The sequence below is a fragment of the Pavona decussata genome, unplaced genomic scaffold (genome assembly GCF_977016875.1).
Source record: "Pavona decussata unplaced genomic scaffold, jaPavDecu1.1 SCAFFOLD_185, whole genome shotgun sequence".
Taxonomy (NCBI): Eukaryota; Metazoa; Cnidaria; class Anthozoa; order Scleractinia; family Agariciidae; genus Pavona; species Pavona decussata.
The window spans coordinates 182,501-210,000 of NW_028145594.1; the positions used below are offsets into that span (position 1 = coordinate 182,501).

The window sequence follows — 27,500 nt, forward strand, 5'->3', positions numbered from 1 at the left end:
ACATATGCATCTTGATAAACAGTAACCACACTGCTTCTTCCATCACCACTGTCCATGGATAGAAGACCTTCACTGATCTCCTGATTAGTGGAACTCAAGGTTTGACAAATTTGGACTGATTCGGACTTTAGTGGACATGGCTTCAAATGGAATAAAAATACTTAGATCAATGCATGGGTTTCCCAGGATTTCCTCAAAAGATTTTCGTGGGTAAAAGCTGTTTACCCGACCCATCCGAATGGCAAAGATTATTATATTGTATGTTGATGTGGCTCAATCTTCCGATAGCACGCAGGCAAATCCGCGGGATAAAAACCACGCATACTTAAGTTGCCTCTGAAATCCACAAAACCGAATATAACACAACTCGTTTCATAAACAAGCGGTATTTAACAATCCAAACATGAGGGCTTGTTTTTCCTCTCAAAGTGCTCCTATCGCGCGTCATTTGTAGATTTGTAGATACTGACTGTCAATGGGCCCTTTGCAGCTAACGGTCACGTGGTACAAAATCCACCATACTGGGACGCAAGCTGCGCACTGGGACATGCAAAACAAAGCGACTTCATCCAGTCAAATTTGAATTTTCTTTGTTTTGGATGTCTCAGTGCGTAGCTTGCGACCCAGATTTCCCACGGTCATGCGGAAGGCAGATCTCACATTTTCACATTTCCGAATCTGGGTAAGAGATTAACAGGCTGCTATATGAAAATTCATACATTTTATCGGGGATGAAAGAATCAATAAATGAGAGACCAATGCAGTCAGGAGGGCGACCTGAGTAGGCTTGATCGGGATTCCAATCCCCAATCTCTAGGGCTCTATCAACTGAGCCGTATATAAGTGTATGTATAGAGGATATTACATGGCCGCGCGGAGATACGAAATTTCTCTTCGAGTGTTGAAAAATTTTTCACGAGTGAGCGCAGCGAACGAGTGAAATATTTTTCAACATGAGAAGAGAAATTTCGTATCTCTAAGCTACCATGTAATTTTCTTTTTATTATATAAAATCCTCACAATTTTCTTAGTTCTTTATTTCAAAAACTAAGGTTTGAAATTGATGTATATAAGCTTACAGTCAGTTTGTGTTTATTTGTATCAATCGTGAACCAGTCCGAGTTATGTCAATACAAAGTAAGACTTAAGCGAAAAGGCCACAAATAAAATCTATATCAATAGAAAACGCATAAACAGGTAGGTCCCTGGTATAAACTAATGGCATATTAAATATGGTTAGAAATTTGACTAACAGTAACAAGTAAATCTGAACATACTGGCTTACGCCTGGCTTTCATCGCTGCTTTCAACTACCCTCACACAACTCGACGTCGTACGCAGTTTTCCTCTTTGTATTCGGATTTTCTTTTTCTTCTACGAATTCGATCAGTTTCTTATCTGTGATCTCGACAAATCTGCTTGTGCTTGTCTCCATTTTAGCATAAACTTAACTTCGACTCGCGAAAAGACCAACTCAAAAACTCCCGAAAGACCGAACGTCAGCCAAACGGCGGAAACCCCTACGGAAAGCCACACGTGCTTGACAGCGCGCGAAAATACTGCGAGTTGATTGGTCAAAAATGATATCACACATGTGTGGATAAAAATGATATCGCCACTGGCGGGATAGCGTTTTTATCGATTTGCTACCACTCCGTATACCACTCAATTTTATATAATAAAATGAATTACGAATTATGACCAGATCCCAGTTGGCTTGATAGCTCAGTTGGTGGAGCACTGCACCAGTATCGCAGAGGTCATGGGTTCGAATCCCGTTCAAGCCTGAATTTTTTGCAGGCCTTATTTGCGCAGCTGCATAACTGAGTTGCGTACATAACTGCGAGAGCTCAAAATATATGTATTTCATATGAGTTACTTCCATTCCTTCACCTCTGTGTTTATTAATGATATCACACCGATTAAAAATTGGCAGTTTTGCTGTTTCACCTCGGTATATTAATTTGCCGTTCTTACAATAATTTATTTGGTTGATCAGCTTCAAAGGTTGCGTTGCCATTCAAACCACACGATCAAATTAATCCTTAGGTTTTAATAGGATCTGAATTAATTTGTTGTTACCAACTCAAAGGCGTGTTCTGTTGAGTTCGATTCGGTTCAAACAACAGGGATAGGCCGTTTCACTCCTTGAAAGCCTGCGTTCCTTAACAGGACAATTCATCGTCAGACAGTAGAAATTGTTTACTCTCTCGTTATCAAACGATCACAAAGCGCTGTGTTTCCATACGACCACAAAAGCTGTCCTCCATGCGTTCGTTTTAAGGCCGGTTTGCACCCCTTGATTTACCGGCCCGACTGTATCAGAGCACAAATCGTATATACGGGTATTTAGACACCGGGGGTCAGATTCACGAAGACCTCCCAAGTTATGATGTATCCTTAGCATTTTCCCTTAACAAACCCTTATTGTTGGAATAACAACAGATTATTGTTCAGAAACATACTTAACTTAGAAGCGCTTCGGGAATCTGTCCTCAGGACTTAATTAATTTTGAGTTTTGATAGGCGTGGCGGTTTCTATGAGAGTGTAGGCCCGACCCTAGAGAAATAATCCGTGGCATTACGACTGATTACTGAATCAGGCCGATTTTTATCTTATGAATCGGTCGTAAATCGGGTTTCAAAATGTAGATGCGACAGATCGTAGCGTGTAAACCAGCATTTAGGCAACGGAACTGGCCGAGTATGAAATATTGTGGCATGTGTTTCGATCGCATGATCACAAAACACTGATTTCTCGAGATTTCTCTATCAGTATTTTTCAAGGATAAATTCATCGCCAATGACGATACATTTGTATTACATGCAGGTACGTCTTAAAAGAACAAAAATGAGTTGGTAGGTCCACAGAACGCCAAAACGGTCGCTGGAGCAATGCGGTGATATAAGCCTTACCCTAGACTACGTTTGGCCTGAATCAGCTTTCATTAGGATGAAGGTTTTCCGAGAAAAGAAGAAATCAAATATTTATGGCTGTACCGTGAGGCGTTGGAACAGCTCGTTTGTCCGCGTCGTGTGTCATTTTCCGGTTTGTGAAAAAAAAAAAATCGATCGTCTGGTACCATTTGCGATCAAATTGAAACAAGGCTGATAAATGAGAAAAAAGAGTAATTTATTGAAGTGGATGAACACCACGCACAGCAGATAGTTGTCATTACTAGATCTTGTTCTAGAAAGCATTGCTAAACTGTTACGTTCATTTCATTCCTTGGTAATGTACAATGAAGAGTATTATACTGTTGGTATGCAATATACAAAATAGACAGACACTTGTTCAAATACTTATAGGATAAAATAAAAGAGTTGTTTTCTCATACATTAAAAAATCTTTTTTTTTTTTTTTGCAAATCGCTAAAAAAGTGCAAAAACAACAGTAATTTGGACGACTTCTCGATAATTATTTTTTTCCTTGAAGTTTTCCATTTGCCAAAACAAACTTCCCTATAACTAACATAAATTGCTCTCTGCAGACTTTGTAGCGCAAAGTTATGCTGCCTCAATTAATGAGTCAACTGACCTTGCTAGGTGGGTAACATTGAACTCTTTATCCCTTTTAACGCTTATCGTCTTTTCGCGAAAGGAACGTAATTAAAGAAGGTATTTGAACCCTAGCGTAGGGTGATTTAACATTGGACTAGCACTTATCGGCTTTCCAAGAACCGGGACCTGGTTGTTGAAGTCTAATAATAAGTCAGAAGCAGTTTATCAGTCTTGCTACCAACTGCCGCACTCTCTGTCGCTTCTTGTCTCTCCCCAGTGCTTCTGGTATTTCTAGCATTTCTAGCTGTGTGTGTCTGTACCACTGGTAATTCGTTCTTCTTCCGCTTTCTCTAACTCGCCAAGACGCGATTGCCCAGCAGGTTTGTGCAATAGTGGATCTTTAGCAATCTTCCCAAGGTTTTCTTTCTCCACTTCGCCAAGACGCGAAGGCCCAGAAGGTTTGTGTAATAGTGAATCTCCTTTTGTAAATTTGTCTGTAAATGCTCTCTTTACCTCGCCATGATGCCTAGGCCTAAAAGGTTTGTGTAATAGTGGATCTTCTAGAGATGTTCCGCTGGTGAATATCCTTTCTGGTACATTGAGCCTTGGTCGTTTTTTTCAAGGAAGAGCTTTACGAGAGTCTCATTACTTTCGCTGATAGCAAGATCGAGTGGGGTTTTGTTAATGAAGTTCAGCAGGTTAATGTTACATCCTGATTGAATTAGCAACTTAGAAATGTTGATAAATTCTCTACGGGCGCATACATGAAGTGGTGTATCTCCACGCCGGTCTCGGATGTTCACATCCGCATTGTTTTTAAGCAACAGCTTGACGAGACTTTCATCTTTTCTCTTAACTGCAATATGAAGTGGTGCATATTTCATCCCGCTTTTAATATTCACATCCGCATTGTTTTCAAGCAATAGCTTGACGAGACTTTCATCATTTCTCTCAACTGCAGTATGAAGTGGTGTATCTCCATTACGGTCTTGAATGTTCACATCCGCATTGTTTTCAAGCAACAGCTTGACGAGACTTTCATCATTTCTCTTAACTGCAGTATGAAGTGGTGTATCTCCATTACGGTCTTGAATGTTCACATCCGCATTGTTTTCAAGCAACAGCTTGACGAGACTTTCATCATTTCTCTTAACTGCAGTATGAAGTGGTGTATCTCCATTACGGTCTTGAATGTTCACATCCGCATTGTTTTCAAGCAACAGCTTGACGAGACTTTCATCATTTCTCTTAACTGCAGTATGAAGTGGTGTATCTCCATTACGGTCTTGAATGTTCACATCCGCATTGTTTTCAAGCAACAGCTTGACGAGACTTTCATCATTTCTCTTAACTGCAATATGAAGTGGTGCATATTTTATCACGCTTTTAATATTCACATCCGCATTGTTTTCAAGCAACAGCTTGACGAGCCTTTCATCATTTCTATAAACTGCGGTATGAAGTGGTGTATCTCCATTACGGTCTTGAATGTTCACATCCGCATTGTTTTCAAGCAACAGCTTGACGAGCCTTTCATCATTTCTATAAACTGCGGTATGAAGTGGTGTATCTCCATTACGGTCTTGAATGTTCACATCCGCATTGTTTTCAAGCAACAGCTTGACGAGACTTTCATCATTTCTATAAACTGCGGTATGAAGTGGTGTATCTCCATTACGGTCTTGAATGTTCACATCCGCATTGTTTTCAAGCAACAGCTTGACGAGACTTTCATCATTTCTCTCAACTGCAGTATGAAGTGGTGTATCTCCATTAAGGTCTTGAATGTTCACATCCGCATTGTTTTCAAGCAACAGCTTGACGAGACTTTCATCATTTCTCTCAACTGCAATATGAAGTGGTGCATCTTCAGACAAGTCTCTAATGTTCACATCCGCATTGTTTTCAAGCAACAGCTTGACGAGACTTTCATCGTTTCTCTCAAGTGCAGTATGAAGTGGTGAATCTTCCATCTTGCTTTTAATATTCACATCCGCATTGTTTTCAAGCAACAGCTTGACGAGACTTTCATCATTTCTCTCAACTGCAGTATGAAGTGGTGTATGTCCATAACGGCCTTGAATGTTCACATCCGCATTGTTTTCAAGCAACAGCTTGACGAGACTTTCATCATTTCTCTTAACTGCAATATGAAGTGGCGTATATCCCATCTCGCCTTTAATATTCACATCCGCATTGTTTTTAAGCAACAGCTTGACGAGACTTTCATCATTTCTCCCAACTGCAATATGAAGTGGTGTATCTCCTACCCACTTTTGAATGTTCACATCCGCATTGTTTTTAAGCAACAGTTTGATGAGAGTTTTGTCATTTTTCTCAACTGCAATATGAAGTGGGGTTTTGCCATCTGTGTTCCTGATGTTGATTTTGCTTCCTGAATCAATTATCAATTGGGAAATGTTGAAAAATCCTTCACGAGTAGATACATGAAGTGGTGTATATCTGCCAGCGTCCTGGATATTCGCATCAGCTCCATGCTCCAAAATTAGGCGAGTGGCCATGTAGTTGTTACAATAAGCCGCCATCAACAAAGATGCTGTTTTATCATTGCTTCTTTGAGCAGTTACGTCTGCACCGAGATCAATGAGGGTTTTGATCAACATACTTGAAGATGACTGAGTCGCCCACAACAAAGGTGTGGAATTGCTTGGTGCTGAGACATTAATATCGATACCGTCATTTAAAACAAGCTCTATCACCTTTTCCACATCGTCACTTTTTGCACGCCGGTGCAGCTCATTTAGCGTTTTGACTTTCTCGACCATCCCTTGGTAAAGTTTGTCGATGTCATCATGACCTGGCCGTCTCCCTTCCAGACTTGACAGAATTTCAGCAGCAGATTTTCCAGCAAATACGTTAGCGCCATTTCCCGTAATTTGAACATTCATCTCTTTCACGAAGTCATCGAGCAGGACACTCGCTTCCGAAACGATGTTATATTTCGCTTCTACGACAGCCGCCTGCAGCAGGTTAAAGCCAGACCGTCTGTCCACACTTAGGACAGCTTTGCGGGCTAGTATCTTCAGACTGGACTGCAATTTAAAACGTTTAAGGTGAATTTTACTTTCTATTGCTCTTTTCATATTGACCTTCTTATTGGATTTGTGTCAAAATCGTAAGAACAAAATAAATAAATTTAACAAATTGACTTCAGTTTTTTATGCGTCTGTCCTCTTATTGATGATAAATTGCGTCATAACATTGTCAAAGTTGCTGTGGAAATCACGAGCCGCAGGCGAGTGATTTCCACAGCAAACTTTGACAATGTTATGACGCAATTTATCATCAATAAGAGGACAGACGCATTAAAAACTGAAGTCAATTTGTTTTTTACAATAACATGAATCCGAAAATGGTTAATTGCCAGGTTAAAATGAGGGGAAAAGACACAGTAAACAGCCGTAAACGTGGATTTTACTCAAATTGACGCGAACATTGTCAATAGCTTTTCTCGCTTTCTGATTGGCTACTTACAACAGTCAATAAAATTTCATTGGTTAAAAAGTTGACAGTTTGACAGTTGAAGGTTGAAGTAATGAAGTTTGCAGCTTGCATAAATTAGAATTCTCACTTGCTGCAAAAAATCAATCTGAATCAAATTCACACTGCGAAAACATGTTCATTGATTCGAAAACACGAACACTTGAGCTTCACCGATGTGGCATGAATTGAAAATTCCACCGAGTGAGGCATTTGGAGCCATCACAGAGACTGTACTCGTCGAAGCAAAGTTGGGCCGGGCAGATAGTTGAGCGGTGATGGCATTCGGAACTGGAGCTTGACCGTTCTGCAGGGCTGTTGACAGAATGTCGGAGCAGTTTTTGAGCTGGCTTGTAGACGGTCGTCGGTTGTAGCTAGCCAAGCTTTGCTCGCTAACATGGCCTGAAATACTCATTATGTGACGAGCTGGAATGCAGGAATCCGACCACAACGTAATGGCGGTTGCTCGTACACAGTGGTTTGTGTACGTCTTCGAGAGGTTAGCTCCAAGGGAGATTTCTCTCATGATCTTTCACAGTCGGTTGACACCTAGTGGCTTGTTTTCATACCACACTGCATCAGAAAACCGGAATTTCGCATCTGACCTGGGCTTCTGGAAAAAAGCTTCTTGCTTCGGATTTAGCTTGCTTGCGTACAGTTGAAAACATGAAAATGCGTCGCCATCTTGGCCAATGCTGTATAGGCGAGTTTGCCTTTCCTCGCAGGTCTTCCCCTGGTGGTTCTTTGTCAGCTCGTCATGAGACATCGTTATGAAATCGTTTCCATCAGCATCCTTGGCAAACTTGAAGCTGTCGCGGCGAAGTGAACGCTGGCCTTCGCAACCACGACGACACCAGTAAAGGGTTACGTAAAACCAAACTTTGCGAAGCAGGCCGTCAGGAGTGTGTGGACTCATGAAAGGGCTGTTATTAATCTTGATCAGATCTGCAGATTCAATAACTGCCTTATGCTGGACGTTTTCTTTTCCCTCTCGTCGCAGTGCCTTTAATTTGCTCTCCAGCATTTTGTTGCTACGGCTGAAAGCTGGATTACGCGTAATTTTTACCGACCGGTTGTTGGCGTTGAAGTGCCGTTCAACAGAGTTACGGAAGCCAAGAAGCGACGACCTGCTGTACTCTTCACCTGTTTTGGTGCGGGCCTCAGCATAAAACCGTCGAAGGCTTTCGTCTAGCTCTTCTTCACTCATTTCGAGCAAGGTTTTGTTTATTTCTCGCTCAAAGCACCAATCTGGAAATTAAACGGAAGGTGAGAAACTTACGTTTTCCAGGGAACAACAAGAATTCTAGCCGCAAATATTTGAAAGAAACTAGACTGTCATAATTGTTATCGCGTGTCTTTACCTTCAAACATCTTTACAAACCACTTTGTATTTCGTTTAGAGCCTTTGGACTCCGCGTTTGCAACAATATCTTGTAGGTCGTCTCCGCTTAATTTTGGAAACCTAGTTGTTGTTTCAATTGCCTCGTTTACTTGAGCTTCTGCACAGGAGAGAAGTTCCGTATCTGACAATTCTATCTCTTTTTCCCAGTTAGGGAGAGTGTCATCTAGAAAACTAAAGTGGAAAACATTAAAGTCCGGCGTATCGCCCTCCATGTTGTTACTTCAAAAGTTGCACAGATTTTCGCATTAATTAAAATTTCATCTGTCTGTACTCTTATTGATGATAAAAATTAGCCAATGAACGCACGCGAATTTAGACAGTTATTGTAAAACATTTATTGGAAACCATCTTTTGCAGTCAGAAAGACTTGAAAAAATTTGCTCAGTAAATGCGGACACCTAAATAAATAAGTGAATACACGTATAAATGAATATGCTGGACACTTTCTTAATTATTCTTCGTTTTCGTCAGAAAAAAAGACAGAAACTGATTGGTATATATCTTACCGGTTGCTGAAAACTTGGAATTGCGTTGTTCTCCAAAAGCAACTGCACTATGGATCGGTAATTTTGGCGTTCAGCTTTCTGAAGAGCCGTGCGTTGAAACTAAAAACACAGAAAGATTGCAGGGTCAATGCAGATACCGTCTTCGGTTAATCTTTGGGATCGACCAGAAGGGACTAAAGCGTGTTGTACGGACTACTGCAGATGGGAATTCCGTATTTTTTAACGACGCGAGACAAGTGTTCTGTCAATTTGCTGGCATAGACAAGAACTACAGGGGAAATGTTATCCTCTTCCCTATCTTTCTTCTTGTATCTCCGGGTCTTTCATGGAGTTTGAAAGACCCACCTCTAGTAGCCATTGACTGTGAGGGCCTCCCTAATATTTTCGCGTTCCCGATCTCTGTCTTCTTCCTCAGTGACCAAGAGCTCGGCAATGTTCAATTAAATGTGGAAAACACACCTGTTTCTGTTGTCTGCGATGATTGGACTGGAAGTTTAGATACCGGTAGGTGGTCAGAGTGGCTGTCCTCTGGACAGTGGTGATGATGCTCCCGTCATCTTCCATATATATTTGGGTATCGTAGAAAGCCAAGACTCCCTCCCCTTCCACTTGTAGTGTAAATTGTATGTGCGGGTTGACGCCGTTCAGGTGTTCAGTGAAGCATTCAGTGTTGTAACATTTCAACTCGGTGTTTAGTTTTAATTTCTAGTCTCCGTACAAGTTAATTGTCACATACGTATATGAATATTCCTGAGGCAATAATTAACTTTATTTCATATGTAAGAATTTTAACTCACCCTGTCTAGAGCATTGACATTTGCACCATGTTCTAACAACAGTCTGACAACAGATTCCTGTCCATACCAACAGGCAAGATGAAGAGGCGTCAGAGAAAACTGGAAAAAAAAGATGCGCAGAGAAAATTGCATGGGGTTTCACAATACGTATATTTGATTGCAACCAGAAAGCAGATTTACAACAGATTAAACATCGTGTAGTTAGCCAGTGGTTAAATCCATGGCATAAAGGCACTAACAACCCCTAAAGTTTTTCCAAAGGTGGATGTGTCATGAATTAGCATCAAAAGGCAAGGTTGCCACACAAACGATACCATTTTAAGATTCTTAATTTTTAATTTTAGCGCCTAGTTATTTATCGTCCCTTATGTCTCTTAGGCTCCCATCCATATATAAGCTAAGGAATTCTAGCGATAATCTTTTACTTAGTTATCCGCGTTTTAAATCGAAAGCTACACTTGGTGACCGTTCTTTTACCTGTGCTACGCCGAAACTTTGGAAAGCGCTACCATTTGACATAAGAAGCGCCACCACAGTTAGTACTTTTAAAGCCAAGCTAAAAACTCACCTATTCCGTCACGCATTTTTATCATAGTTGTTTTTATTATTGTGAGTTTACTTTTAATTGTGATTTTTTTTTAATCATTGTAAGTTTATTGTTGATTGTAATTTTAGCTTTTTAGCCTTTTTATTCCGTTTTTAATCTTGTCATGCGCATTTGAACATTTCATGAAATTTGCGCATTAGAAATGTTATTATTATTATTATTATTATTATTATTATTATTATTATTATTAATGCGATGCGGTACAATATAACATATTAATTCAACCTGACGCAACACAACACGATACAAAACAATAGAACAAACATAATTGTTTACACGTTAATCTCTACAAATGGAATAAATTGAAACCTGGTCTCGTTGGTCTACATCTTCACCACTATCAAGAAGCATTTTAACAGTTTCAGATTGTCCACTGATTGAAGCTTTGTGCAGAGCACTTCTTGATACCTGTTGATAATAATCAGAGATTAGGGAGTGCATTCTATGAACTCGATCCCAGGCTCTCTCTCCTTTTCCAAGTCGGTGATGATGTCATCCGCCCTGCAAAATCTGCGGGGGGTGCCAGATACGCGTCCCAAGATCCATTCATTCAGTCATCTTTGTCCCATACATCTCGACTCCAATCTGTATTTGAAGTGCGTTCTTTCTACGTCGAACGCAATAACGAGCTTATGATAAACTGCGGCAGTATGGCCTGATAGTCATTTATGTAGATTGTTGGAAACTGACCAGCCTATTTCTGTTGAGGGGTTGGTAAAAACCTAATTGAGAGATTTTTGTTAGTATTTAACAAGTAGATTCCATTTTGCCGTGCGTGTGTACTCTGATAAAGCACAGATGACGTCAAAACATGGTGAGAACAAAGAAGTACGCTACGAGCCGCAGGCGATTAGCGTGACTGATGTTCTCACCACGTTTTGACGTCCTCTGTGCGTTATCAGAGTACAGACCCACGGCAAAATGGAATCTATTTGTTTTATACAATAACCAAGACATTTCAACACATTTCGTAAGCGAGCATTGCGTTGCTTGAGCTGAGTCAAAAACTTTCCAGCAAACTCAGTTTTAGACTACTACACACGTGCAATTGTGATCCTCTAAATAAGAGTATAATCCGGAAGAATTTCACTAACAATATTTTCAAAACTAACCTTTATTCCAGAAGGAAATCCTGACCTCAAAATATTACAGCATGTTAGTCGTTTCACTGCGATTTGTAATCGATTACTCGCCATTACCGGATTTCTATCGGCGATATATTTCGACAAATAAGCTTATTTGCTTCCTTTTCACTTCACAACAAAGTTCTAGCATTTTTGTCCTGGTTTAGATCGCTCTCAACGGTCTTTGTCCAATTTTTTTATTGGGCAGTTTTCCTTTCCTGCGAAAATTTGCCTGTGTTTGTCCGCTACTCGCAAAAACAGTTTGCAAAACTTTGTTGACGAGTCACTCTGGCTGGACTCTAGACTCTAATCACGTGCGCCGGTCACACCACTCGATGACGTCAATCGTGTGTCTATACTCTAATCACACACTCCTCTAGACCAATCAAAACGCGAGTTTTACAATGTTCATTGTATAATTTAGGATATTAACCCTTAGAGTACTGGGTGTGTGCCATTTTTTTCCATTAATTTTTGGCGATTAATAGTCTGAACCCTAATTTCTCTATACACGGAGATGCCATAAAAATGTCTGCGATCATAAGAAACTGTGGGCTCAGATTAAATTGTCAAGTGATGCACAGGACGGTTGTTGTTTGTTCGAGCAAGTGCATGAGCTCGAATCTGGTAAGTCTATCGCTTTATAAGTGTTTCTTCGAGCTATTTTTCTCTGCAGAAGCCCCAAGTCTGGGATCATTAAGCTGGAATGTGGGCAGAGGCAAGCCTCTGAAAGAAAACAGAGGTGAGAGGTGATATCATGCTGACTGAGTCGCCAAACATGCTGTGTAACAAACATGAAGGCCAAGGAGTGTAGTTGTCTCTCTGGCCGTTTTGTGGATGGATTCCAGGACCTACCAAGGCAATTTGGGCGAGTTTGGAGTACTTAAAAATTCAATGGATTCAACATTTTGCTGGTAGTACTGGGTGGCTTGACACTTATAATAATAAAAAAAAAACGGTGAAATAGAAGGAGGAGGAGTTCCACCCTCGCGCTATGGCTGAATTACCCTGAATTCTTTTTGGGCGTGAACGAGGCAACTTGAGATACGCAAGACTGGGTCTGATAAAATGGGAGAAGTATAGCCCGCGAAAAACGGTGAGATGACAACTTCGAGTCAGATACAAAGGTCTGACTTTGAGACTCACTGTAAACGTAGACTTTTCATTTTTGAACAAATATTTTGGATTAAATATTGGCGATAAATAAGTGTAATTTTTGGTGTTGTTCTTTGACCAAGAAATTGGCATTTTGGGTTGTTGCCAAACGAACGGTGATATGCAGCGAAAGTCGGGAGGTGTAGTCGGTTTGTTGGCTGTGATGATGGCAAAATACACCAGTTGGTGCCATTCACACATGATCAGGACGTTGTAGTTTAAGTTAATCAAGAAGCAAATCATAAAAGCAAGAACGGTGTTGTTGGTTCCCAAAGGGTTAATGAATATTTTTTCTTTGTACTTCACATTTCGATAACACAGACGCCGAAAACTAGCGTCAACTATTAGTACTAGTAACACTAGAAAGTTTTGTGTTAGTCTAGTAAGCAAATAATTAGGGCTTAGTGGGAGAAAGTAGTTGGTAGAAGCCTTCAAGAGCTCCTTTAACTACCCCAGGGGTGTTGCAGTGTGATGGGAAAGTTTGCCACGTGACTTGTCGACACCCAAATCCCGACTCCAACACAAAACTAATTCCTAATTCAAAGACCTGACCCAAAGGCCAAGGGAATGACCCTAACTCTACAATCCCAAAAAATAACCCTGGGTTGGAGTCAAAGTTAGCATTTGCTGTTTCCTGGAGGTGCCAAATATCCAGGTCACGTGATTTGAATTCTTCCTATTTTAAAAGTCTTGCAGTCGTGGCTTAATTGCCCTGGTAAGATGCAAGAGGTTACTAATGAACCTGGTTGTTCTTCCTCTTCTTCAATGGAGAAAGAAACAAAATATTTAATGTTTTTCCTTTTTTTATAGTAAACAGCGCAGTAAAGGCCAACATTATGACAGAAGCATAATGTAATTTTATCTCGAGGCCCGTCGTTCATAGTTAAGTATTTAGGTGTGCCGTTGCATGGGGCAAGGAGCGTTGTCAATCATATAACTTAAGCCAATGAAATGAGGTCAGATCTAATAACACCGAGGTTATAGGCAAGATTAATTTATCTCGTGGTCCTTCTCGCCTTTATTCCCATCGTGTTAACATCCGAACACAGATTTCCGGTACTGTAGAAGAATTATTTTTCCCGCCCCCTCCCCATGCTCCTGCCTTTCTTTTTAGTCTTTTGTTGCCTTTTAATATGACTTGGCTCTTTGCCGATATTTAACCCCACCTTTGCTTAAGAGATTGCGTGATGTTTATTATATCGATGTTCTTGATGTTGGGTGAAATAAAAGCGTCACTTTGTGGCCCCCACATTAGCAGTTATCATTTTATCTCCCGTCAATCTCGTCAGCAAACTAGTGCGACGTCACGCAGAGCTTCGGGTCCAGTTTCAGTAGAGACACGCGGGTTTCGTGATAAAATTATTGTTTGAGGGGGTAAACTGTTAAGAATATCGTATTATATCAAACAGAGCTTGAAAACGTCCAAATCATCTTTGCATGCCGGACAAAACAAGTTTTTATCAGCGTCAATTGTGCCTTTAATTTTTCCGCTCGCCATTATTTTGGGATCGATGACGTCATATGTTTGTCCTTTGTTTCACAAAGAAGGAACGTTGCTTCCTCCCAATAGCGTCAATCATATCACGTCAAAAGTCCCAAATGGCGGCATTTGGGAAGATTACAGCCTAAACTTTTCGTTCATTTTGACAGTTTCAGATTGTCCACTGATTGAAGCTTTGCGCAGAGCACTTCTTGATGCCTGTTGATAATAAACACATCGGCCTTACAGTAGATAATGGATTATCAAATGCTGACGATAACAATTACTCAGGTAATACTTGACTTTAAAATAACGTGTTTAGGAGAAAATTCAGCAGTTTCGCCTGAAAATCATAAATGTGATTTGTTGAAAACAGATCAGACTATTTCTGTTGAGGGCTTCTTGAAGAACTAATTGAGGGATTTTGTTAATGTTTGAGCTTCCGGTTTGTTGCAATGGATCAGTTGCCTTGGCTGGCGTTTTATTTGCAGGCGCAAGACGCTTATACTGATTTTTGTTCAGTTCTTCTTTCTCCTTTTTAATGCAGAAGCAAAGACTAACCTATGCTTTCCATTTTTTAAAGTAAACAGCGCAGTAAATTGTCATGTGAGAAGTTTAAGAAACCTCAATTCTTGAAAATGCAACAAAAACACCTCTTCACATCCCTACATCTAAGCAGGTTACTGCTAACACGACTGTGGTTTTCAATTCCTAGTGTAACACCTCTTCCAAAGGGTCACCTGTACACGCATATATTCAATATCATCGGTTTCTTATGGTGTTCAACAAAAGTGAAAAGGTTGTACCTTTTGAAATTCATCAGTCTGTCTTGAGTCCCTTCTTGTTTGATCAGTGTGTTCAGGTAGAAAGCCACTGCTACTTGCTTCCCCTGGTTGAATAACAATAAATTGCCAGTCTGTTTAATTGTACAAAATGAAATAGTCGAACTGGTAAATTCTGTATTGCATTCAATTCCATTGACCATGGCCACTGTGGCTATACAACAGAAGTAGACCACTGACTTTCAAACAACCAAAGCTACACCAAGGAAGAAAAAGGTTTCAAGCTCAATAATGAAATAGTAACTAAGATGTATTTTCGATGGGCAAAGAATCACGTTTTACCAAAGAGCAACAGACACTCAACAAATTCTCAAGGTTTCCAAGAATAGTGCTTTGGGCAGTAATTACCAAACAGCCAAGTTTGAATCCCTTTACAATTGCATTGTGAATGTCTTCTAACTGCTTAATTAGGAACCCACTCACTCCTTCGTATGGCTGATTGCTTGGAAAAAATGTATTGTATTTCATGTACAGATCTATGTGCTGTTTGAAATGCACACTAAATATCTCCTGTTGCTCTGCATCTAGATGTTGTGTCGTGACTTTAAGCCTCAGTAACATAGTACATGAAAATCAAATGTAACTTAGAAGTTCAAGTTTAATTCACAAAGCAAGCTACGCTTTTGACATACTGTAGTTATAGACAAAAATGTATCCTACAGTGCTAGTCAAGTTCCCTTGGGACAGTTCACAACCAAGCGGTAAATGTCCCTCTCCTGCTCTTCTCGCCCGTCTCAATATTGTTTTCGGCAATTGTTCTTGTCAAACTTGTGAACCAACATTGAGAGGGCAGGGTAGCGAGATCTCTCCCAAGTAATTTGACTAGCACTGTAGTTCATGTGTTAAGTAAGACAAGAAAATGTACTTGATCGCATCTGGCCAAATTTAGAACCTTTAGTAATTTTTGGCCAAAGAGCTATATACCGTGTAGCACGAAAATTTTGCGGATTGGCGATTTTTTGTGGTTTGCGGGAACAAGTTTTTGTGGTTTGAGATGACTGAAATTTCTGCTGGGAACTAATTTTTGTGATTCTCTGTTCAAGCAGCAAAACATTTAAGTGGAAGAAATTTTTATTTTTCCAAATTTTTTTTATACGGTGTGTTGAGTCACAGGTCACTTTACTTACATATTACACTGCAATACCTTATGCACAAAGGGAATGAACAACAACAAAACAAAACAAAAAGCCTACCCCTACCATGTACAACAAATACAACCTCGTTCCCAGGGTCTCTCCTCTTCACGTCCCAGCTCCCTGGGACGTGAAGAGGAGAGACCCTGGGAACGAGGTTGAACAAAACACTGTTTCGTTAATACAGACTAGATACAGACTAGCGAATGTATCTAAGCTACGTGGTCGCTTTTTCGAATGGAAAATCATTTTAATGTTCTTGTTTAAGTGCAATGTATTTCGTCCCAGTAAAGCGGAAGTTTTAACTTGAATGAAGGGAGTTAATTTTTGCGTCGTTTTATTTTGCGGGAACTTATTTTTGCGGATTAAAAATTAAAACCCGCAAAATTTTCTGTCTACACGGTCAAACCTTTTGGATGAAAGAAGTATATGGTATGAGCGTTCTACGCCCTCTGGATCTGTAGATCAGGGTGGATCAACGATCAACCCTCAATGTGACGTCATAGGTATGAATAGATCAGTAGAGCCAAAATAGTGACGTCATTGTATGAAACAATGGATCTGGAAGGCTTGCCCCAGCTCGCCCAGACTGCTAAGGTAGATGGGTATTGACAGATTTTTGAAGGAGATATTGATGGAATCGCTCAGACAATAGAAAACTCTTTCCGCTTCATTGATTCCTTGCTGCATGTTGATAATGGCGCGCACAAAGTAATTAGACACACAGAGATTTCACAATATGTATAAAGCGTTTTCATTCACTTGACTACTGGCCATATTAGATTACTGAAACAAAAGAAAGTATTTGCAAATTCAAGATGTTAGCAGTCTGGCCCTCTATCGAAGAAGGATTCCCAACCGCACGTACACGAGTTGAAATTTATACAATAAAGAATTGAAAAAATGTCACTTGTGAAATGTTCGTGGCTAGCTCGTGGCTAATTTGCGAACGGGACTTTGAGCGCGATGCTCAACGAGTTTGCCTACAAATTCTAAAGGTCTCTGAAGAGTCTCTTGGCCGAGACGAAACGCCGCGTCAGACTAGCCACGAACATTTCACAAGTGACATTTTTTCAATTCTTTATTGTATAAATTTCAACTCGTGTACGTGCGGTTGGGAATCCTTCTGCGATAGAGGGCCAGACTGCTAACATCTTGAATTTGCGAACGGGACTTTGAGCGCGATGTTCAACGAGTTTGCCTACAAATTCTAAAGGTCTCTGAAGAGTCTCTTGGCCGAGACGAAACGCCGCGTCAGACTAGCCACGAACATTTCACAAGTGACGGTGTATTTCGTCGTGCGAATCGACGCAAGTTCTGGCGAAACTGTTTCGGGCGAGTCGACTTGCGGGCGAAACAACCGCAATTAATACCACAGGAACAGTCAGATTGTGTGAAGCTGTGCTGCAATCGTGCTGCGACCCTTGTTTGTTTAGCGTCTCTCTCTACTAACTATGGCGGGAAGTTGCTTTTAAGAAATACACAAAGACATTTTGAAGACAACAAAATACAAAGTCAAGTTATGTAACCGACAGCGGGAGAAACAGCAAGACGATTAGCGGCGGGAGAAACAAATCGACTTGCACGTCATCAGAACTTTGAAGTGAAACCATCTTACTCTGACCCAGCGCGACGAATCGTTGAATTTTTCCTCTTTAAGTGAAACGTTTCGCTCACTTGATGTTGTAAAACGAACGGAAAATCAGGAATTGGAATAAAAGGACTGGTTATTCTCAGAAGAGGCGAGTAAATTCATGTGATTTTGTTGACAAAACTTTGCTTGTTTGCTGTCTTGCAAGAACTTGTTGTTTTGCAGTGTTGACACGTCGTTTACTGCTAAATACTGCTTACTTCAAAGGATTCTTTTGAGCTCACTTTTTTCGGTCCATGTTCATTATTTCCCTTGGAGTTTTATTTTCTAATCTACTCAAAATTTTGCCTTCCAAAAGCGGGAGAAAGAGTATAAATACGACTCGCGGCCGGCGGGAGAGTTGGCATAAACAGCAACCGATTCTTGAAGTGAACTCATTTTAGTCCGATCCGGCTTGACGAAACGTTGGATTTTTCCTCTTGAAGTGGAATGTTTCCCTCACTTAGCATTGTAAAACGAATGAAAAAATTAGCAGTGAAATAAAAGGACTGGTTATTCTCAGAAGAGGCGAGTTTGTTGACAAATCTTTGCTGGTTTCCAAGATATTGATTTCTTGCACTGTCGATACGCAGTTTAACTTCAGCTAAAGCCTAATACGGCTAATTTTAGAGCAGTCTTTGTCGCTTATTTTTTCGGGCTTTTTTTTTTTAATTTTTTTCCTTAGATTTTTATTTTCTATTCTCCTCCAATTTTGCTTTTCAACAGCGGGAAAAAGAGCATGGCAACTAGCGGCGGGAGAAACATATGGACTCTTTTAGAGGCGGGATAACATAAACAGCGGCCGATGAGAAATCATTTTACTCTGATCCGATCGACGCGACGAGACGTTGTATTTTTCCTCTTGAAGTGAAACTTTTCGCTTACTCAACGTTGTAAAACGAACGAAAAATCAGCAATGGAATAAAAGGACTTGTTATCGATCTCCAAAGAGGCGAGTATGTTATTTTATATGATTTTGTTGACAAAACTTTAATTTGCTGTTTTGCAAGATATTGTTTTTCTTGAAGTGTTGACGCTGCAACTTGTGTAACTTTTGTAAAAGCTACTGCCAACGTCAGAGCAGTCTCTTGTGCTCATTTTTTGGTCCATGTTTGTTATTTCCCTCGGAGGTTTATTTTCTTATCTCATCCCGTTTTGCTTCATTTAAGAAAATTTGATTCTCAGGTAAAATAGTTAGTCTAACAAACTTCTTGCAATACACTGTGAAAACTACTGACAAGTTTTTTCTCGCAATATTTCTATCTTAAAATTTATTTGTGGCAATCTTTACAGAGAACAAACACAAATACTTAAAATAATAGGATATAAGGGCAAAGTTTAAGATGTTTGAGTATTCTTGACTGAAAATCTTTTCAAAGAACGTTTTAAGCGAAGTGTGATTTCATTTTCATCAATACAATTAGCTTACGCAAAATATTTATTCGCTTGTTTGTGCACATTTTTTAAAGATCGTTGTTTAGTTTATTTCTGAACTGATTGCTACATATACACAAGTTCGCCTTGAAAAAGAATAATAACAACAGAAAAAAATATATCAATAGGAAGCTTTAGGAGGAAGTACCGGTCCTGAATATTTACCTGTAGTGTACATACATGATGTAATATTTTGATATTTGATTTTGGACCCCCGCTCACATAATCATGTAGCTTAGAATGCCTCTTTTACTGAAATGGGTTTTTGGATTCAAGAGGATACCTTACTACCTTGTATAACAGGTAGTATATGTATTCACATGAAGCCGAGTATAATTTAAAGTTTGATTTTGAAGCGGCAGGTGTATTTTGCAGAATGCTGAATGCCGAATTCATAGAAGTCCTTTGATTGAATGGCTGCCATAACAACAACTTAAAGCTAAATGTCTGTATAACCAGTGTTTAACCCTAGACAGTAAAGAGAAGTGCTCAGACCTAAATAACTTCATTCGTTGCTTAAAGGGGAAGTATCATGGGGGTTAATTGACCTCTTTAGTTCAAAATGGTGAAATAAGACCTTCACTTTACTACAAAATAATTCTAGAACAATGAGAGGAGAAAAATCAACTCAATTCTTGACTGAGGAACGACTCGTGATTTGTTCTAGCACATTTTGGAAACAAAAATACGAGAACTTGAAAAACATTAGCGTAAAATTTTTCAACTTTCAATCCGTTGCAACCTACTCTGTCCCTGGCCAGAGGCACTAACAGTTTTCTTTCACTGGGGTGATAATTTATAACAAACCTAGCCACCAATTTTTTTGTTTCTGTTGTCAGACAAACATTTTTTGGTTTTGAAATTTCATCAAATTCATGATACCTCTTTAATGCTAAGCTGCCATAGGAAGCATAAAATGCAACATTCGGCATTCAGCAAAATACCCCTGCCGGTTAAGCAACAAAAAATATTATTAAGGTCTAAGCACTTTTCTATACTATCTAGGGTTAAGCAATTCACCAATTTAACACAAAGGGTGTGGCACTCCGTCCACTTCTAGTGCTGCACCTTTTCTTCGCCGGGGATGGTCAAGTTCACACTCGCTATCATCACTCACTCTCACTAAACGTCCCCTCACTTTCACTGCACCATGTTTCGCCCACAGCAACAGTGTCGTCTCCATCACTTTGATGATCAGATGTGTGTTTGGCGGTTAGCTTGTAAAAGACGCTGGTCTGGCACTTTCATTGTGGCTAATGTCTGTCCCCTTGCTTATTGTAGTTGACTGGTTATTGACACAATCTTTTCATTTTTCAATTTTTTCTTGTATGGAGGGGAGTGTTTTTTCTTTTTCAAGTAAATGTCAAGGTCAAAAAGTACATAAAGAGATTTTAACCCTGTAGTCAATAGTAGTAACTCTCTACAATTGTAATCCTTGTCCTCGGTTTCGTCAGTTCTCGATGGTTGCTTGATTTTGCAAATCTTTGGAGAAATGGAGATGATTTAAATGGTCTAGGTATATTTTAACTAGGTCCTCAGAAGCCACAAAGGTACACTATAGAAGAAAAGTCTGTAATTTCTCTCACTGTGTTCAGCTTTCCTTCATTGAATGATTTTTTTATTTGCACTCTAGGCATAAAGTAATCAACTGGTTGTGCTGTTTCGTCTAAAGAAGTAGCCAGAGATTCAAAGACACTTTAATTTGTACCTTATTTTTTCTTCATCCGGGAAAGGGTGTGGAATTCTGCCCATCATGGAGCCAGCCAACCAGTTTTTGCATGAAGCACACTGCTGCTCTTTCTAAACCTTGTAGGACTATCTTTGACAAATTCCATGTATAACTCTCCGACATCATGGTGATCATTTATTTTATGGTCACAAATTCAAGCAAAATAATTATAGCCTGGGACATGTTTTTCTCTGAACTTTCTTATCCCTTCATGACATTATGAATAGCTGGGTACTGTTGAAAAAAAAATGCCTCCTCTCTCTCTGTCACAAATGCCCTTCAATGTAATCTGACAGAACAGGTGCATCTTCAATGTGCAATGGTGTCATGACCAACCCTCCGGGCATTTCTCTCTATTCTTTATCTTCGGGATTTTCATAGTCAGCTAGTCACAGCTATCTTCTAAATTTCTCCGCCTGATTTGTCATGAAAAATTGTATTCCCATTTTATAGAACTGCTATCGAAAATGGCTACCATCTCCAACTGCAGAATTAGTTCTTTCGGATTCCCCCTGGCCACTGTCTTCATATGCTCGATGTATCCTGATGAGGTAATCAGAGTCTCCAAATTCTGGACATTTCGGTATCTCGGAACCTGACTTCATCAAACAACATTATCTTAACAACATTATTTATGTTATAGATCACATTGAAAATTGGCTGCAATTGTTTTTCTTCTCGAGAAAAATTGATTTTTAAAGACAATCTATTGGTATGTTAAGGTGGCCGAATACAGTTTTTCAGTGTACAGGTGTTAGAAGACGTTATTTGGAAACTATGTACTTCTGGACGCCCAAAATTGGTATGGTGTAAGACTACATGTAACTAAGAAGGAATGTATTTTCGTATGTCTTGTTGAGCTAAGTACCGTTTCCATGGCAACGCAGCGAACTATTAAACGTCCATAAATAGTAGGTTTCCTTTATTTTTAGAAAATGTACTCATTAGATTTTTTCCATCTTTTGTATCCAGAAAAACTCACAAAACACTGACACAGTTGCACTACTTTCATGTAATTTTAACAGAGAGATCTCCTGTAAATATTGATTTTGCATTTTAATGTTTTGTAAAGAAACCCTCTGTTGGATTTAGGTTTCTCTTTTTAGGCGAGTTACGCTTTTAGGAAACTATTTTCATGCCAAATGTCACGAAATTCTAATGAGCGGTTCCTTAGAAAACAGTTCATTTCTACGAAAACAACCAGTCACAATTTTTTGGTCAAATGCGCATGCGTGGCTTTAAATGGGTTTCATGGCAAAGATGAAAAGCATGCAAAAGGTCTTGGTGAATGACTTTTTTGCTTGCAAAGAAAAGAAAAAAGAGTCCAGAAACGAGAAACTTAGTTATTTAGGATCAAAACTTAACTTTATTATCCATTTCATGTGAAATTGAGGGATCGCTTTATCGACTGCCGTATTTGCGTACCACAACCCTAGCGCGCGCTTCATAGCATCACTGACAGAATCATTATCCATTTCATGTGAAATTGAGGGATCGCTTTATCGACTGCCGTATTTGCGTACCACAACCCTAGCGCGCGCTTCATAGCATCACTGACAGAATCTGTAAAGCGCGCGCAAACTGTGTTCGGCCACCTTAAAGAGTTTATACAGTTACAATCAATTTGTATGATGACTGAACATATTTCTTTTTTCAAAAAAAAAAAAAAAAAGAAGGTAGGGGGCTAGATCAATGTAACTATTCTGCATGGAATATTAGAATGATTCCTTGGCAAAGCTATCAACAGCTATTTATATAAATGTGGTTTATAACATAAAACCATTGCTTTCTCTATGCAGTGAATGTCAGCCTTTATATCATTTTAATTTTTAGTAAAGGATTTTTTAAAGTGAAATTTATTAGTTAATTATAATGTAAATGTCATTAAATGTTAAGACTCCAGAAATGCTTGTATTTTCCATTTTAAAGGAGGTTTTTAAAGTTAAAAAGGGTGATAGGGGGAAGTAGGCATGGTATTTTACCATGGTTTGCAGGATAGCTCATGGGGGGGGGGGGGGGGGGGAGGACGGAAAAAATATCTATTTTAGAACATCATCAGGTGGGGGGGGGGGGGGGGGCTTCCAAAATATGTAAGGGAGAATTTTTATAAATAATCATAGGCCCCCATATACATAAATTATGAACCTTCCCTCAGGAGTGTTTAAAAATCTGCCACTGCCTGGGCACAAAAGCCATGCACAGAGGGTGTAAACTTTTTCTGGTAGATTTAGGCCTTGTGTTTTAGCCGTAACAAAAAATAAATTGATGTAAGCTTCTTATTTACCATCACAGATCATGACCGATGTGATGAAAACACTGTATGGCTCAAGAATCACTTTGTTAATTGAAGTTTTTGTTGAGGCAGTTCATAAACTTGTAAATTATGCATTCTTGTGTGAACGTTTCTGTGCACTTCTCCCATCAAGGGATAGATCCAGCTATGTATTTAATTTCTTACCTTTTTATGAATGTTTATGATGGCAGGAACCAAATAGAATAGGCACTTACTGAGCATGTAACATTTTTCTTCAGCAGTAAAGATTTTAATTAGTTGGCCAGGTAGGGCTATCGCTCTATCATGGTGTTCAACAGAGATTGACCACTGGATGCCTGGGCCTAGCTGTGTTTATAAGCAACAGAGCACTGTCACTCAATCATTCTTATAATTTTTCAACTGATAAAGAGGCATAACAAAAATATGCTGAACAAGGGGCATTCCCTGTATACATTTCCCATCACTCACCAATAATCTGGAGAGGAGATGGCTGATATTGAGGCCATGTTTAATGCAACTAGACCGTGGCTTCTGTTGATAACTGTGATTACAGATAAAAGGCCAAACTTCTTATCAGCCATCTCTTTTAATTAAAAGAAAACTTTCAAATTTGGTAGTGAGTAATGAATTATGAAAATTAATATGTACAGGTATTAATTTTTACAGTGCAATCTCAGCTATTTGAACCCTCAATTTTTCGACACTCCTGATTCTTTGAACAAATAGTGGTTAATTCTCTTGGATTTGCTTCAGTCAGATTTTTACCTCCTATTTTTTGAACAAAATTCTGTTTCCCTTGCAGGTTAAAAACAATTGGTATTCCACTGAAGTGATTCAGTTATCATATTATTATACAAATGTTATGCCCCAAGTTAATTGTTTTCTTTTACTTACTTCTGATTACCGTACAATAACTGTTTATTTTTCATGGGTTTTGTGACGTCAGTGACCAGTGGTACAGTTTTCTACACCTTATCCATAGTCTGGTATACCTTTTTCAGTAACATAAGGAAAAACACTAATGTTATTTTCCTTTTCCATTCTGTCCACTGGGTTTATGTAAAATATTCTTTATTTATATAAGAACACTGTTTAAACCATTGATTGTTTTGAAGAATGAAGTAATAAAATGCTTTTAATTTGCAATATTTCAAGCAAAATATTAGCTGTACATCATTTTGTGAATTCAGAAGAGGACTATTACATACACACTCAACTCTCTTTAAGCACTCTTGCACCATTCCATTTTTCTCGGAAAAACCAGATGATAAAAAGTAATATAAGAAATATTTTTTGCAGAATGCTTATTAAAATAATGATACATGGTAGGTTAATCTTGCTGTGTAAAAATGAATGGGACTTCTCAGATGAGGTGCTACCCATAAGCTGGAGTGATGTCTGAGGCTGCAGCAGTGTAATGTTTAGCAGTCTAATGACTTCTTCAATTGGGATTTTGCTTGTAAGGACAAAGGTTAATAGGTTGAAGCAAGGCCTGTACTTAAATTGAGAAACCAGAGAATGAAATCTGCAGTGTAAATTTTTGTGGTTAAGAAAACCGCCTAATTTTCTTCTCAGTATTACCTCAGTAAGGAAATATTGGCCATCCAAGGTAAAGTAAAAATCTTTGCCTTTGGCAGGATTCAAACCCATTACCCCAGGATTTTGATCACTGATGGACCAAATGTACTCACTTGGGCAATGCAAAATTTAAGTGGTTTCCTTCCCACACAGAAATTTACACTCCAGAGAAAATTATCTGATTTCCCAGTTGTATAATCAGTACTGCACAGCACAAAATTTCATTATCCCTTAATTGTTGTATTATTTCTTTACTTTACTCCAAGTGAACTCTCATGTAGCAACCTGTAAAAAAACTGCTGGGGATAACTGACTCCATAACTGCCCTTTATGGTTTTGTTTTTTTGTAAAGATTTTGACAGGGACGGTTGAGGATTTAATTACCCAAGTGTTATTGATTTCATGTCAAACAATTTGCTTACTTTAAAAACCAGGTAACAAATGGCTAGGGACTGCAAAAACATTTTTTTCCTGTTGAATAAATTATTAGACTTACGAAATTTATTGCGTTCAAAAATTACATAGAAAGAACGTACTCCTTACACAGATTGGAGTCGAGATTGTATGGGACAACCAACCTTGATTGCCATGAATGAAAGGATCTTGGGACATGAATCTGGCACCCCCTGCAGATTTTGTAAGGGCAGATGATATCATCACCAACTTGGCAAACTGAGGAGGGAGAACTTAGGATCGAGGTCAACAAAATATGCACTCTCTAATTAACAAATCGACAGCAGTTTTGTATGGTCTATACTCTTATAGACCATAAAATGACATCAAAAAATGTTCAAAACTCAAACTCAGTGGAACCACGAGCCGCAGGCGAGTGGTTTCACTGCTAAGTTTTGGACATTTTATGGCATCATTTTATGGTCTATAAGAGTATAGACCATAGAAAACTGCAGTCGATTTGCTTTTTACAATAACATGGAAAAAGTACGAGCGGAATTGGCTATTTTTCTCGTTGAGAAAGAGCGCGCGTTACATCTGATGTCATTTTTATTGTCTGTACTCTTAAATGGGAAAAATATACTGCATTCTTACATGTACATGTAGATTAAGTTAAAGTGCACCTAACCCCCCAATTTTTTTTTTCGCTTAAACAAATCCTCCTATTGTCTGGATTATTCCCTTGCAAAAAGACATCTTGACTCTCTAGTAAATCAATATCAAAGGCTGATGGAACTCAGCACCTAGTTTTGAGTTTCTACAAAAACCAAAATAAACAAATCTATGTGTACAAGAATAGCTATCAACCTGGGAAAAACAGAAATTTTTAAAATGAGCTTTTTAATCTAATTTATTGAATTAATAGATAGACCGCCAGGTAGACCATGTACTAATCAGCAGGCGATTTAGGAATTCGGTGAAAGATACGAGAGTATACAGGTCTGCAGATATCGGAAGCGACCACCATCTTGTATGTACAGTAGTCAAGTTGAGATTGAGTAAACAAACAGCAGGGAAGAAAAGATGTAGAGTCAAGTACGATACAGCAAGGTTGAGGAATGAAGAGGTGTTACGGCGGTTTAACGTTGCCTTGCAAAATAGGTACCAAGTCCTGGAGAACGAGGAAACAGCAATTGAAGAAAGCGAAGAAGTGGAACAAGACTTTGAGGTGATGAAGAAGGCATATACAGAGGTGGCGGAATCAGTCTTAGGTAGACCTCGGAAGAAGAAGAAGCCGTGGATAAGTGAGGAGTCATGGAGCCTCATAGACCAAAGAGAGGAAATTAATAGGAAGATCCTGGGAACACGGTCAGAAAGGGTCAAGAAGCAGCTTAGGGCCAAGTATGCAGAAAAGAACAGGGAAGTGAAGAGAAGCATAAAGACAGACAGAAAGAAATGGATGGAGAAGATCACTTGTGAGGCGGAGGAGGCTGCAGGAAACCAACACATGAAGACACTATACGGGCTCACCAAGATATTATGCGATGAAAAACCTAAGCAAAGCACAGCAGTGTTTGATAAAAATGGAAACCTTCTCAATAAAAAAGGCGAAGTACAGGCACGATGGACGGAGCACTTTAAAGAAGTACTCAATAGAGACCAACCAGAAAACCCAGTCTTAAGTGATGAGGTATATGAATTAGAACTAAATGACGTCATTGAAGAGATCTCAATCAGTGAACCAACTTTAGGTGAAGTCAAACAAGCTATAAAAAGATTGAAGAATGGGAAAGCGCCAGGAACTGACTCTATCACGGCCGAACTATTGAAAGCAAACATAGAGTTTTCAGCAACAAAAATCCATCAGTTGTTGGGAAAAGTATGGACGTCTGAGAAGATCCCCCAACCCTGGAAGCAAGGGCTAATTATCAAGTTGCCGAAGAAAGGGAATCCCAAAGAATGCAAAAATTCGAGAGGAATAACCTTACTGTCCGTTGTGGGGAAGGTACTCGGTAGAATCATCATAGAGCGAGTGAGAAATGGAGTGGATAGAAGGCTGAGGAAGGAACAGGCAGGTTATAGAAAGGGGAGGGGTATAACAGACCAGATCTTCATCCTGCGGAACATTATTGAGCAGGTCAGCGAATGGCAGGCAACCCTGTACCTGAACTTCGTAGACTTTGAGAAGGCTTTTGATTCTATCCACCGAGAAAGCCTGTGGGTAATAATGGCTAAGTATGGAATCCCGGAGAAGATCGTGAAAATGGTAAGAGTATTTTATGACGACTTCAAGTGTGCTGTAGAAGATCAGGGGGAAACATGTGAGTGGTTTGACATAAAAACTGGGGTAAAACAAGGATGCAATATGTCGGGATTCTTGTTCTTGATTGTTATGGATTGGGTAATGCGAAGA

At 39.3% G+C, this 27,500-nt stretch overlaps 1 protein-coding gene and 1 pseudogene across 4 annotated transcripts in view; both read right to left on the reverse strand.

The window, feature by feature from the left end:
• Positions 1 to 3,116: 3,116 nt before the first annotated feature.
• The window catches only part of LOC146462749 (uncharacterized), an 84,008-nt gene continuing 59,624 nt past the window's right edge, over positions 3,117 to 27,500 (reverse strand). The window contains exons 7-11 of one of the 3 annotated variants that reach the window (XR_014857058.1): positions 10,624 to 10,722; positions 9,708 to 9,806; positions 8,911 to 9,009; positions 3,934 to 6,554; positions 3,117 to 3,855 (exon numbers count right to left, since the gene is read on the reverse strand). Coding sequence is in view for 2 of the 3 variants with exons in the window: in XM_085085234.1 (XP_084941360.1) it covers positions 4,062 to 6,554; positions 8,911 to 9,009; positions 9,708 to 9,806; positions 10,624 to 10,722 (2,790 nt within the window). In the remaining variant the exon portion in view is untranslated. Of the gene's footprint in view, positions 6,555 to 8,910; positions 9,010 to 9,707; positions 9,807 to 10,623; positions 10,723 to 27,500 lie in introns of all 3 variants that reach the window. The other 2 variants (XM_085085234.1, XM_085085235.1) reach the window with 2 other exon arrangements.
• Positions 6,920 to 8,731, reverse strand: LOC146462750 (uncharacterized; annotated as a pseudogene). Its single transcript, XR_014857059.1, has 2 exons — positions 8,364 to 8,731; positions 6,920 to 8,250 (listed from the first exon to the last, which is right to left on the reverse strand). The product of XR_014857059.1 is annotated as an uncharacterized LOC146462750 (transcript).